Source organism: Marmota flaviventris, chromosome 6 (genome assembly GCF_047511675.1).
Source record: "Marmota flaviventris isolate mMarFla1 chromosome 6, mMarFla1.hap1, whole genome shotgun sequence".
Taxonomy (NCBI): domain Eukaryota; kingdom Metazoa; phylum Chordata; class Mammalia; order Rodentia; family Sciuridae; genus Marmota; species Marmota flaviventris.
The window spans coordinates 84,251,452-84,266,092 of NC_092503.1; the positions used below are offsets into that span (position 1 = coordinate 84,251,452).

At 37.5% G+C, this 14,641-nt stretch overlaps 1 protein-coding gene across 4 annotated transcripts in view; it reads left to right on the forward strand.

The window, feature by feature from the left end:
• Col12a1 (collagen type XII alpha 1 chain) overlaps nucleotides 1-10,686 on the forward strand; it is a 111,425-nt gene extending 100,739 nt beyond the window's left edge. For 3 of the 4 annotated variants that reach the window (XM_071613253.1, XM_071613254.1, XM_071613255.1), the window contains 7 exons: nucleotides 848-919; nucleotides 3,941-3,976; nucleotides 4,085-4,151; nucleotides 5,414-5,602; nucleotides 6,522-6,590; nucleotides 7,537-7,707; nucleotides 9,908-10,686. In XM_071613253.1, the coding sequence (XP_071469354.1) occupies nucleotides 848-919; nucleotides 3,941-3,976; nucleotides 4,085-4,151; nucleotides 5,414-5,602; nucleotides 6,522-6,590; nucleotides 7,537-7,707; nucleotides 9,908-10,083 (780 nt within the window). In that variant the 3' untranslated portion in view covers nucleotides 10,084-10,686. Of the gene's footprint in view, nucleotides 1-847; nucleotides 920-3,940; nucleotides 3,977-4,084; nucleotides 4,152-5,413; nucleotides 5,603-6,521; nucleotides 6,591-7,536; nucleotides 7,708-8,697 lie in introns of all 4 variants that reach the window. The other variant, XM_027928271.2, reaches the window with a different exon arrangement.
• Nucleotides 10,687-14,641: the final 3,955 nt, after the last annotated feature.

The window sequence follows — 14,641 nt, forward strand, 5'->3', positions numbered from 1 at the left end:
TCAGGTCTCAGTCTGTAGATGATGGACTCCATTGTTCTGGCCTGAGATGAGGCAGCACATCATAGGGAAAGGACCTGGTGAAGAAGTGCTGCTCCTTTCATGGCAGTTAGGAAACAGGGAGAAAGGATCACAGGAGAGATGAACCCAGAGCATGCTCCCAGTGACTCACCTCCTCCAGCCACATCCCACCTGCTTGCAGTTACCACCCAGTCAGTCCATTCAAACTAGGGTGGACTGATTAGGTTACAGTTTCCCACAATCCAATCATTTCACCTCTGAACTTTGCTGTATTAACACAGGAGTTTTGGGGGATACCTTGTATCCAAACTGTAATACAGGGAAGGGAATGTACTTAAAAAAATGAATTTCTAGTCTGAGTGCAGTTCCCAGTAGGGGAAGGCTGCCCTCATTTTGCTCAGTTTAGCACAAAATTAGACACATATTGATTCTTCTCCAGCCAAAGTTTTCAATCCCTGTCTTTTGGAGGGTTTTCTGGTTTTGTAATAGAAATAAACTAAAAAGTAGGAATTGCTTTCTGCAAGTTCACTTTGGAACAGATTTACTGGGATCATAGTCTATAAATTGTGAAACTGATTACATTATATGTGCATGTGTTTTTCAACTGGCCTCAAGATACATTATAGAATTGTACAGTCCACAAATTGAGCTGGAATTTTCAAGATTTTTTCCCTTCATGTTACTTTAAAGTTTGGTTTTACCCTCCTTAATGGGTAATTATGTGCTGTTTCTTTTAAAAGCTTTTAAACCTGGCTACAGTGCGTTAGTTTACTGTGGCTGGGATTTTCCCTTTGTCTTAACATTCCCTTCCTTGGCCTGTGTGTTGTAGGGAACTCCAGGCTCTCCAGGAGTTACAGGACCAAGTGGGAAACCAGGAAAACCTGGAGACCATGGCAGACCAGTAAGTGGCAGCTCGCATGTCTACCTACCTCCATTTCCCCGTGGACATAAATAATGAGAACTGCAAGGCTTTGGCATGTTTAGGTTATCTTTGCTATAAATGTGCTTTTGAAGCATTTGTTGAAACTATGCTAAATCCATGGATTTGACTTGGTACTCGTTCTGAATTTTTTTTCTCTCTGGGTTTCTATAATATTCAGGGATGAAAATTGTGGCCATTGGGTTTCTTTAAAAGGAGAACGAGATTATGAGCCAAGACACATATTTCTGTACTGTATAAACACTCATAGTTTCAGAGCTGGGTCAGCAAAATGATTCTTTTTATTTAGAAATGGTATGCTGTTGAAGACAGAAAAATACATGATGATGGTGCATGGCGCCTCCATCCTTAGTTGGCGGAATGTTAACCCTTCAGCAGCATTATCCAGCTGTGCCATTTTTTCTTTTCTCTTTCAATGCTAGTATATTAATTCCAGACTTAAAAGGTTTACTGGCTAGGGTTGTAGCTCAGTGGTAGGATAGCATGTACAAGGCCCTGGGTTCAATTCCCAGCACTATTAAAAAAAAAAAAAAGAAAGAAAGAAAAAGAAAGGATTTATCAAGTTTATCATTTTACTTTTTAAATTGTGTTCTTTCCCAATTTATATCCAATTTAACTTTCTCTTACTCAGAAGTTTTGCTTAAAATAATGGTTGAGATAGTATTGTATGTATCAGGTATTTTCAAATTAGTAACTCCAAAAGTGAATTAGAAAATTCTAAATTAGCCATAAGTGTTGGTGATGACTATTGGGCTTTTATCTTCTATATGTACTACCTTATTTGTATTTTTCTTACGTAAGGATTATTAGTGTAATTGGTATATCTAGAAGCCTGAAAGAAATGTCTGCTACATTTACTTGAAATGTGATTGCTAAATACTGACCATAAAGATGACCTCTGCAAATCATATACAATTGGACAACTTCACATTTTAAAAAATTACCTTAGAAGCCAGCCTCAGCAACATATGGAGGCTCTAAACAATTTAGTGAGACCTGTCTCAAAAAAAAAAAAAAAAAAAAAAAAAGGTGGGGGGGAAAGGGCTGGGGATGTGGCTCAGTGATTAAGTCCCCCTGGGTTCAATCCACAGTACCAAACCAAACCAGACAAAACACAACATTAGAAAAAGTTCAAAATAGCAGAAAAATTTAAAATCCCTATGATTTACAAAAGATCCAAATTTAATAATATTTGTGTTTCCACAAAAATCTACAACTTTTTACAAAAAGATAGCAAAACTGAAGTTTTTCTTATGATAATTGCAATTTGGTGTTTTATTTATTTGGACTTCATATCTCCTCCCTTCATCTTTCTCATTCTAAGATGGCAAATTTCATCTCCTTTTCTTCTTTATTCTATCTTGTCTTCCTCTGAGGTCTGAAACCAAATATAGTAGATGAATGGTTAAAGGTCTTGGCAGAGAGCTTGGCCAGATCACTGTTAGCTTATGTTGTTAGCTATTAAAACTAGTTAATGTCTTCTTGTTACTTCTTGATGTTGTATGATGTATGTTTCTAGAAACTGCTTGTGGAATATTGCATTCATTAAATTGACATGTATTTCTTTAATTCCTGCAGTGTGCTACCTAGTGTTCTTAGGTCAGGAGATATAGCAGCAAACAAGACAGAGTCCCTGACTATATAGATATTGTAGAGGAGGAGACAGATGAACAACATGTAAATGAATAATATGGTTTCTAGTGATAGGAAGAGACAAGAACCAAAGCAAGGGTTAGAGAGTACTTGTGGTAGTGGGAGGTAGTTGTTTTAGACATGGTGGTCAGGGAACCTCTCAGGAGGTGGCATTGGAATGAAGTGAGGGATCAAGCTCTCTTATTTATGGGAGAAGCATTTAGACAAAAGGAACAGCATGAATGAAATCCATGAGTAAGGTTGAGTCTGGCACATGCAAGAGGTCTGGTTACCTAAAGTAAAGGAGTGAAATAGAGAGGATGAAGGATAAGGTCAGATAGTTGGTCTCGGATGACCATGTGGTCCATGTAGCCCATGAGAGGGAATTCTTTTATTCCAAATGTGATAGGAAGCTCTTGGGGCCAAAGGAGTGAAACATATGATCCAATTTTCCCAAACAAACAAACACCCCTACCCCTCCAACATCATTCTGGCTTCTGGTGTGGAGAAAAGACTGCCAAGGGACAATATGGGAGGAAGGGAGAATAATTAGGAGGCTATTGGCAAAGCTAAGGTAAGAATCTTATTTTAGACTACAGTGGTTTCCATGGTGATGGCAAGAAGTGGTTTGGTTTGGGATATTATCCGAACATCCAATTTGCAGTGATTTGTATGTTTCTCCTATGATAGCAGTTGGCAGCCTGGAAATTTGTAACTTGAAAGACGAAAACTTTATGCCTTCTAAGGAAAACTTTCCCTCAAGATTTCTCATAGCCAGTCAGAGGCTGGTGACTGAGTAGAGGCAAAGATTCTATGGTTGTGTGTGAATGTGAGACTACCTGGATGGAGTTATTTAATAAGGAAGACACCTGGTTCCTTTTCTACCCAATATATGAATATTCATAAGAAGAAGCTCGAGTTACATTATTTAGCTGGGAGGCTGACAAATGCCTACTGGTTCTTTGTGGAACTGAAAGGACATTCCACAATAACCAGCTGAGCCAATCAGCCATGATAATGTTAAGTATGATGGCATAACACAGGCTTCATGTGTATTTCAGTTCCAAGGCTGCATTATGAATGACATTATAAAATGTCATTTACACTTGGCATAACTTTAACATTGCAAATAAAATATGCATCTGGGCACTGTTTTGGAAAGCATGTGTTTCCAAGAGAGAGAAAATGATACTCCTTTTTACAGAAAAGAAAAACTTGAGTGATATGGATATGCATGTGATGATGATAGTTTGCTCATTCATTAGACAATAGACTGAGCTCTCTTTTTACATCACACATCGTTTAGACCATAGTTATAAGTTTCTAATACATGAAATTTCTATATTTTAGGGTCCATCTGGGTTAAAAGGAGAGAAAGGCGATAGGGTATGTATTTCTTAACATTTGGTGCTCATGTTTATTTTCTGTGTTAAACATTGAAGCCTGAAACTCTAGAAATAATATGCTAATGATTCTCTTGATTTCATTAAAAAGGGAGACATCGCTTCCCAGAACATGATGCGAGCAGTTGCAAGACAAGTCTGTGAACAATTGATAAGTGGTAAAATTTATTTCCTTTTTATTCTGTGAATGATTTAAAAAATATTTGCAGGAATGCAGAGTTTGAGCCATACACTTTCTAAGTGAATATGTTTCTATTTAATTTTTGACGGGCTCTGGTTTTTACACAGTGTCAGTTTTGTATCTGATTAGATAAACCTAATGAGATTTTAAAGATTGTCATTAAGGTAAAATAGTAACTCAAGACAATATAATAATAGTCTGTTATTTCTATATTCAGTCTGATAACAAAATCATATTTTAAAAGGGCTTTTTAGTTTCCGAGTTAGAATTTTTAGTGAGCTTCATCATGGTATATCCAGAAGCAGCAAAGATTTTAAGTATTAAGACACTGAAAACATTTCAGCTACAACCTTTAAGTTATTCTGTGACCTTAAAGAAGGAGGCCCACTAAGATTAACTGGATCATAGAAAGTTAATTTTGGTGGGAACTTTTTCCTTGCCCCTATTTTTCACAGACTCTATGTCATAAGGCCTATTCAATAATAAAGCTCAGTTTCTGCAGACTGAGTGCAAGCTTTAAACTCAGGGTTCCACCTTTGGGAGGTTTTATGGTGTTTCTTGAAAGTGTGGTCCTGAGGACACTGACCTTAAAATCACTTATGTTGTTTGCTAGAAATGATAGCTTCTGGGCCATGGCATAAACCTAGTCAATCATTATCTGGAGATGAGGCCCAGAGATGTCTATTTTTCAGGGTCTTGCTAAGTTGCTTTGGGTCTTGCTAAATTGCTGAGGCTGGCCTTGAAATTGCAATCCTCCTGTCTCAGCCTCCTGAGTCACTGGGATTGCAGGCACGTGACACCATTTCCAGTGATATATCTTACAGGCGATTCTAATATGCACCCAAACCTGATTATCATTGCCTTAGATTCATACAAATATGGTATAATTTCTTAATTTGAAAAATATTCTATTTTGAGTGACATCAGATGGAGCATCTCAAGTCTTTATTTCAGAGCCATGTTAATCTTTAAGGACTCTTTTATACTGATAGTAGTGCTTGCAGTTTATAGGTCAGCTTCTTTGGAAATGATTACTTATCACGGATCATTTTGTATTGGGTGACTAGCATGTCTAGTTTTATTTTTGGTATTTTAATTAGAATGTTTCCTGGAGGGAAGAGATATGGAGATGGATTTTACTAGACACAAAAAGAAAACAACTTCACTTTCTCACCCCTCCTTGGAGATAGGGACCAGTGCATTGGATTTCTTACTAATAAGCCGAATTTCTCTTTGCAGGCCAGATGAGCAGATTCAACCAGATGCTGAATCAGATTCCAAATGATTACCACTCCAATCGCAACCAGCCAGGTCCACCAGGTCCCCCAGGTCCTCCTGGCAGTGCTGGAGCCAGAGGAGAACCAGGGCCCGGAGGGCGACCTGGCTTCCCAGGAACACCAGGGATGCAAGGACCCCCCGGTGAACGAGGTGGGCATTTATGGCTGCTATAGGCAGGACTTTCAAGTATAGGAACTGGGCCAGGTTAAAAGCATCTGAAGTTGCCAAGCTACTTTACCTAGTCTTATCAGGACAGTCCCTCCAAAGCCACTGTCCATGAACTGTCTCCCTCTTTAGGCAACGTGCAGGTCATAGAGATCTACATCTTGGAAGAGAGGATGCTTTGTCAGAAGATCTCAGCAGAGCTATTGTTATTTTCTGATTTTTGCTGTTCTTGTAAAGTGGGAAATTCTGTATCTTGGCAAGCTAAACCAGCACCAAAATCTTAATAATTGCTGTGACGGTGGCAAGAGCTGAGCAGCAACTGAATGCACTTAAGCAGTCTGATAGCTTTAGATCCAAATTCTTTTTGTTCCTTTATTTAGGGATTGGCACTGATATCATATGCTTGTTTGACTTTAATTTCATGGTAGATAAGTGTAATTGAAGGAAAAGAAAAAAAAAGATTTTCTTATTCCAGATGTTTTAGGACTTTTGGATGCCTACATTGGTCAAAAGTGTAGTTAGTGTTCAAGAGATAACTTACATATAATTTGGATGCCCTGTAGAGCTACTAAAGATTAGATACCTTTAAGATGTTTTTCAACAATTTATAACTACTTATTCAAAATTTCTGTTCTTAGTTACTATTTAGAAATATATTAGACATGTTTGTTTCCTTCAAATAATTTTCCCCCTGTTTTGTAGCCAGATTTGTTTCTTGGCCATGAATCTGGAATTACCCAAATGTCTAGAAAGAATTTGGCTTGAAGACTGAACTTCTTTGAAAAATTATGTTCTGCTTTCACTAAGGGAATGAATTACTTGAACCAAGTATTATCATGTAAGATGAAAACTCCATGTTCCATATAATATTTCCCTGTGCTTTCCTCTTCTTATTTTTCCTTAGGATTGCCAGGGGAGAAAGGAGAAAGGGGTATTGGATCTCCAGGACCTAGAGGGCTGCCTGGCCCCCCAGGTAGGTTTGCTAGTATTCAAGTGGGTAAGGATCATAGACGCTAAGAAAGTACCCAGTCCCCAAGAGACCCATGTCACCTCATTAACTTCAGGCATGTGTACCACATGATATATATTTTAGCAAAAAATTCAACCTGTATAGCTCCTGTTACAAAAATGAACAAGTTCTATTAGGCAATTACTATAACTGTAATATTTGAGGGTATGAGTTTTAGTGATACAGAAGGCTACTATTTTCATTTTTAGGGAATTCCTATTTGTTTTGTTTGCCTTCTCATCCTTTTTAAGGATATTTACTAGACTGGGAAAAATGTATTTCTTACTAAAAGCCTCGATACATTGCAAAATTTCATGTACAGCTTCTAATACTTTGCAAAGAAATAACAGTAGTCTGGTTGTTTATGCATTTGGTTTGCTATGTTGATAATTATTTTTTCTTCATTATAAGATTTGTGAGACCCTTGCAACCAAGGTTAGCTCCATGGATGAATTTTTACATTTATGTTAACCATAACTATCACTTGATCCAGACATAACATTGCTGTCTTTGCATAGTCTGGCAGTGTGGAGCAGACATTCCAGTGTCTTCATGGCAGTCCAGAGTGGCTGCCTAGTAGAGGTGTTTCCTTCAGGTGTGCTTATCTCTGTGAGAGTGGGAGCAAACCTGAGAACTCACTGATGGCTTTGTTTGGCTGAATTCTTGCTGAATCAGTTTTCCTTTAATGAAATTGTTGAAGTTGTAGATTTCTGGCATTAACTCTTGATGAGTCACTGGCAAGAAAGTTCCACCAAGCTTTGGTTCATATTAGGGGTTTCTTAAGGAAATATTTTCTTACCATGCACTAACAAATAGTCTCAAGTCAGTGGAGGTATAATTTCTTAGTGATACTTTAAGTATTGCTGACTGCCTCAGGAGGGGAAATATATTTGTTTTAATTCCACCCTAGGTCCACAAGGAGAATCCAGAACTGGTCCACCAGGGTCCACAGGTTCAAGAGGTCCTCCTGGTCCCCCAGGTCGTCCTGGAAACTCAGGTATCCGAGGACCCCCAGGTCCTCCTGGATACTGTGATTCATCCCAGTGTGCCAGCATCCCATACAATGGGCAAGGCTATCCAGGTATGTTGTTGCCATTGTAGGAACCCAGTTTTCCTGAAGTGAAGACCCTATATGGAAATGAAGGATTGAAGGAAGGTTGATGTGAGGATTTCTTGAAGATATCAACTCTTTCAATTCTGTATTTTGATTAAGAATAGAGCTGTCTTCTAAAGCCTAAAACATCTTACTGTTAGACTTCAAATAATGATTTTCTCCTTCTATATTTCTATGTTTACCAAATCACATCATAAACCTCTCCTTATCTCTTATGGGAGTTTGAAGAATGTTAATTGACCAATTGACTTTTTTTTTTTTAATATAAAGGATTTGTTGAATATAATAGTAGAATCCCAAGAATGTATATAAAATTTGTTGTGGGAGTCTAAATTTGTAGGCAAACTATTTGGTAATATAGTGCAGACAAGGGAAAATAATTCTTCATCCCACATTGTCTATGGAATTAATACTTAATAAAAATCTGGGACTGATTTTTTGAAAAAGGATTGTTTGAAATTCTAGTGTTTGACAGGTATAAGAGGGCAGAAGTCTCTTATGACTGACTTTGGAGAAAATGAGGACTGGGAGATAGGCTGATCTGGATACAAAATAGTTATGCAGTGGTCAACAGTGACTTTTTCATTAGTGCACCCTTGAGCATCTTGCAAGTTTTAAAAATGATACTGCTGTTTGATATGGTTTGCTACTAGCAAATAGTGCATGAGTAGTTGAATATCTAAATATCTATATATCTATATATTTATGTGCATAATTACATGTAACTGGAAGTAAGAGTGAATAATGTATATTTCTCATGCAACGTATTTACAAAATTACAATTTAATTTTTTATAAAATAAATTTAAATTACCAGTGCCTATGGCATGTGTGATGACAGAATATATGGATATATATATATGTATATTTTAACCATACATACTTAGATGGATGTTTATATATATATTTTTGCATAGTAATTCAACTTTTAAAAACTATCATCTTTGACCTGTTTCAGGTTCCGGCTAACAAATTTTCTAAGTCGCCAGTGCTGCTTACAGTTTGAATACATGAAAATCCTGTTTCTGAGATGTTTGCGCACGTGCTTATTAGAAAATGAGTCTGTATGGAAATCTCACCACAGATATGGTTAACGAACTGGGTAGACATCATAAAGGAGGGTGGAGACTCTTTATACTAACTTGAATGAGACAAAAGCAGTGGTGTCAGCCTGATGCATTTCAGTAATAATGTAGAAAAATATTTTTTTTAACAAAGTTCAAACACACAGCCATGAAGAGCATCAGTTTTGAAAGAGATGCCTAATAAAACTACTAACCAGCGAAGACTATGCCATTTTAGGAAAAACAATTAACCTGGTTAAAGAGAAAAGTCTTTTGTAAATAATAAACTAATTGTGGCTTGTAAATGATTTGTATGTAATCCTGTCCACTAAAATTACTTAACAATTCTACAAAAGCTTCTGCATCAAAGCCTGCTGCTTGCTCTATGCCGGAATAACACCGAATGGAATCTCCTCATCTCTTGCTTGTTAGCAATGTGTCTGATTCAGGGCATGTGACCTTTTTAGTGTTTTTTTTTTGTACTGTGTACTCTCATTTGGGTTTTGTAACTGCAATTTTCAAACCAAAGTTTAAAGTCACCTATTTTTTTTTTCCTGTTTTGTTGTAGTCACTGGTGTTTCTTACCCACTAGCCATAACTGAGTCTGTGTGAGGGACAGACACAGGAAATGTCATGTACTGTATATTACCTGGTGATGGTTGATTTTCACCTCCAGAGTTCAGTTTCTAGGAGTCAATAAAACTTATCTTCACCTCCTCATTTTTCCAAGTTGTTCTTTGACTTGAGGAGTTTGAAGTTGGGGATTTGCGAAAATCCTACCTACGTATTGTGTTTACAATTCTTTGGCCCAGTCTCTGGTCCTTCCCAGGTATTTGTGCAATGATTGTATTTACTGCTGGATCTCTGAAGGTTTTTTTTTTTTTTCCCTTAAAGTGCCATTTCATTATTTGATCACCAAATTCTCTTTGCCAATGGAAGTAATCAGAGCATTGTAATTTATCTATTTATGGTATTGAGGTTAAGACTGGAGTGCCATCACTGCCGGTGATGATTTAGCTTTTGCTGTGTGTGTGTGTGTGTGTGTGTGTGTGTGTGTGTGTGTGCCTTCCGATCATGCCATAACTGTGATGTTGAATCGGACAGAGCCCTACGTGCCCGAGGGCGGGGCCTACCTGCCTGAGCGCGAGCCCTTCATCGTGCCCGTGGAGCCCGAGAGAACCGCGGAATACGAAGACGACTACGGCGCCGACGATCCTGCGGGGGAGCAGCCTCAGCACGCGCGTTGGCGGCGTGCTGCGCTGCGCGGCCCGGGGCAGTGAACCTGAGACCGTGCGCCGCCTGCTAGGCAGGGGGTGGGGGAGGTGTTGGGATTCTCATTTACAGGTCAGATACATCAATGTATGTCTTCTGTGATGTTTTCTCCGGCGTTGCTTCATCCACGAGTAACCTTTCTGACTGTAGAGAACCTTGTTTCTGCAGGAAGTCTATCTTGCAACACTCATTTCTGTAGGCATCTATGCCCTTGCCCTTAAAATGCTTGCAAAATGCCTTGTTCACCAAAGCTGCGAGGAGAGAACGTGCCCTGCGCGGGCAGTCTCAGTGAAACTCTTTGATTAAGCAGTAAATCTGGAACCCTGAGCTACTGTGTATTTAGAGAGGGCAGTTTAGCTTTCCCAATAATTATCTGCAATTTAATTACACCACAATTCAAGAAATTCCCCTCCTAAAATCAGAAAAGGGTGAAAGTTGAGCTCCATTTTAATTTTTGGTCTTCCTCTTCTATCTTCTGTTATACATTAGGGCACAGAATGCTCTTACACATCTCCTTTATAAAGCAACCACAGATCTTAAGTTCCATAACTGAAGCTATTGTATCAACTGGATACAGTTCCATATTGCCGTAAACTTCCCTGTTTTAGACACACTAACATTTATGCCAAATTGCAGATTATTCTGCAGAGATGGAATTGCATGTTTGTGTTGTATATTTAGTATGAACTTTTTTTCAGAACATAATGTTTCTTAGTTATCAAAAGCAGTTGGAAAATGTTTGCAAGACTATGAACATAGAATTGCTGCTTTTATATTTTAACTGCAGATTGTGAATTTCACTGCCTTATATTATTTATTTCTGAAACAAAAGAGGCATTTTTCAATAAAACTACTGAAAATTTCACATGGTATGTTTTTTTTTTTTCTTTGAAGAGCTTTTGGACCACTCAGGCAGTTGTTACAACAAACAAACTCATATCCTTGGATACACACTGTTACAAATCTTGCTAATACTATTAAATTATGCTAAATAACTTTAGATTTTTAATGATATGGTGAAGTCATAGAAACAGAGTGGTGAGAACCTTAAAAAGCCCAGCAGATTCCAAAGGCTTTATTAGGAATGTGTGGGTTGGTGGAAAACAAGTAAGTATCCTAGGAGACCCCAAACAACCAAATAATCTCTAACATCCCACATGATTTTGCATGCATTTAATTACTTTCCTATACTATGCTTTGCCCAATCACAAATTTAGTTGCAAAAAGGGAAATTCCTTAATGGAAAATTTTATAGTTAGTGATGTATTTCTTTTCCACTTACAAATGTTATACAACCATTTTCAATATCATAGAAAACAATGTAAATGTTAGTTTGAAAAACATCAGTTGAAGAGAGTGAGAAGAAATAGAAAGTTTTCCACAAAACAAAACATCTGAATTAAGTATTTCCTGGAGTCCAATATCAAAAGGAAGAGATGATACATGAGTGTATTACATTTAGGAGGTTTCAAGCACGTCAATAAACATAGCAATCACCTGCAATTCTCAACATGTTCACTTTTACAACTAGAAGAGACCACTGAGATTATCCCAGTCCAACTCTTTGACCTGCATATAATAAGAAACATACTAATTAGTATCAGAATAAGACTGAGACTCTACCCCTTGTGGTTCTTAATCTAGTTTATCACCTGATGTTCTTTAGCTCCCACTCCTGAACCCTTACTTTCTGGATAGGAGTTTTCAAACCTCAAAGGTCTCTCAATTTATTTTATTAGCTCCTGATTCACTTGGTTTTCTGATGTTCCTTGCTGAAGAGCCCCTGTATGAGAAGCCTGAAAATGGTTCCTCATGCCATTCACTCATGAGTTCCCAGAGAGCCTCGTGGATTTGAGGCACAAAAGAACTACTGGCTAGATGGGGTTTGATTGGCAGCTCACTGCTTCCCTACATTCAAGCTGGTGCTGGGAGAGGGAAATGGAGGATAGGGCATTCCTAACCAGGGGCTAAGCAGGAAATAACTAAGGTGCATTTTTAAAATTTATTTATTGGTTCTAATTTGTTATACATGACAGCAGAATGTATTTCAATTCATAGTACATATATAGAGCACATTTTTTCATGTCTCTGGTTGTACACAAAGTAGAGTCACACTATTCGTGTCTTCTTACATGTACTTGGGATAATGATGTCCATCTCATCCCCCCATCTTTCCTACCCCCATACCCCCTCTTTTCTCCTCCCTCCCTATCTAAAGTTTTGCCCTATCTAAAGTTCCTCCATTCCTCCAAGCTCTGCCCTCCACCCCCATTATGAATCAGCATTTGGCCTTTGGGTTTTTGGGATTGGCTTACTTCATTTAGCATTATATTCTCCAATTTCATCCATTTACCTGCAAAGGCCATGATTTTATTCTCTTTTAATGCTGAGTAATATTCCATTGTGTATATATACACCACAATTTCTTTATCCATTCATCTATTGAAGGACATCTAGGTTGGTTCCACAATTTAGCTATTGTGAATTGTGCTGCTATAAACATTGGTGTGGTTGCATCACTATAGTATGCTGTTTTTAAGTTCTTTGGGTATTAACCAAGGAGTGGAATAGCTGGATCAAATGGTGGTTCCATTCCAAGTTTTCCAAGGAATCTCCATACTGCTTTTCAGATTGGTTGTACCAATTTGCAGTCCCACCAGCAGTGTATGAATGTGCCTTTTCCCCAAATCCTTGCCAATACTTATTGTTGTTTGTATCCTTGATAACTGCCATTCTGACTGAAGTGAGATGAAATCTTTCAGTTTTACATTTCTCTAATTGCTAGAGATATTGAATATTTTTTCATATATTTGTTGATTGATTCTATATTATCTTCTGAGAAGTGTTCAGTTCTGTAGCCCATTTATTGATTGGGTTACTTGTTTTTTTGGTGTCAAGTTTTTTGAGTTCTTTATATATCCTAGAGATAGTGCTCTCTCTGATGTGCATGTGGTAAAAATTTGCTCTCTCTTCACCTCACTGATTGTTTCTTTTGTGAAGAAGAAGCTTTTCATTTCATTTCATTTATTTATTCTTGATTTTATTTCTTGCACTATAGGAGTATTGTTAAGAAAGGCGGACCTAATCTGACATGATGAAGATTTGGGCCTAGTTTTTCTTCTATTAGGTGCAGGGTTTCTGGTCTAATTCCTAGGTCCTTGATCCACATTGAGTTGAGTTTTGTTCATGGCGAGAGATGGGGGCTTAATTTCATCTTGCTGCATATGGATTTTCAGTTTTCCCAGAACCATTTATTGAAGAGGCTATTTTTTTTTCATTATATGTTTTTGGTGCCTTTGTCTAGTACGAGATAACTGTGTTTATGTGGATTTGTCTCTGTGTCCTCTATCTGTACCATAGGTCTAACAGGTCTATTTTGGTGCCAGTAAAATGCTATTTTTTGTTACTATTGCTCTGTAGAATAGTTTAAGGTCTGGTTTAGTGATGCTACCTGCTTCACTCTTCTTGCTAAGGATTGATTTAGCTATTCTGGGTTTCTTATTTTTCCAGGTGAATTTCATGATTGATTGCTTTTTCTATTTCTATGAGGAATGCCACTGGGATTTTGGTTGGAATTTCATTAAGTCTGTATAGTGCTTTTGGTAGTATGGTCATTTTGACAATATTAGTTCTGCCTATCCAAGAACAAGGGAGATCTTTCCATTTTCTAAGGTATTCTTTAATTTCTTTCTTTAGCATTTTGTAATTATCATTGTAGAAGTCTTCCACCTCTTTCATTAAGTCAATTCCCAACTATTTTATTTTATCTTTTTGAGGCTGTTGTACATGGGGGTATAATTTCTCTTTCAGAGGATTTGTCGCTGATGTATAGAAATGCCTTTGATATATGGGTGTTAATTTTTTTAAAATATTTATTTATTTTTTTAGTTATCCGCAGACACAACATCTTTGTTGGTATGTGGTGCTGAGGATCGAACCTGGGCCGCACGCATGCCAGACGAGCGCGCTACCACTTGAGCCACATCCCCAGCCCTGGGTGTTAATTTTATATCCCGCTACTTTGCTGAATTCGTTTATTAGTTCTATAAGTTTTCTGGTGGAATTTTTTGGGTCTTCTAGGTATAGAATCATGTAGCTGCCAAAGAGTGATAGTTTGAGTTCTTCTTTTCCTCTCCCTATTCCTTTAATTTCTTTTATCTGTCTAATTGTTCTGGCTAGAATTTCAAGACCTACATTAAATAGAAGTGGTGAAAGAGGACATCCCTGTCTTGTTCCAGTTTTTAGAGGGAATGCTTTCAATTTTTTCCACTTAGATTGATGTTGGCCTTGGGTTTAGCAGAAACATCCTTTAAAATGTTGAGATATGTTCCTATTATCCCTAGTTTTTCTAGTGTTTTGAACATTAAGGAGTGCTGTATTTTGTTGAATGCTTTTTCTGCATCTATTGAAATGATCATATGATTCTTTAAGTCTATTGATATGATGAATTACATTTATTGATTTTTGAATGTTGAACCAACCTTGCATCCTTGGGCTGAACCCCACTTGATTGTGATGCACTATCTTTTAAATATGTTTTTGTATTTGATTTGCCAGAATTTTATT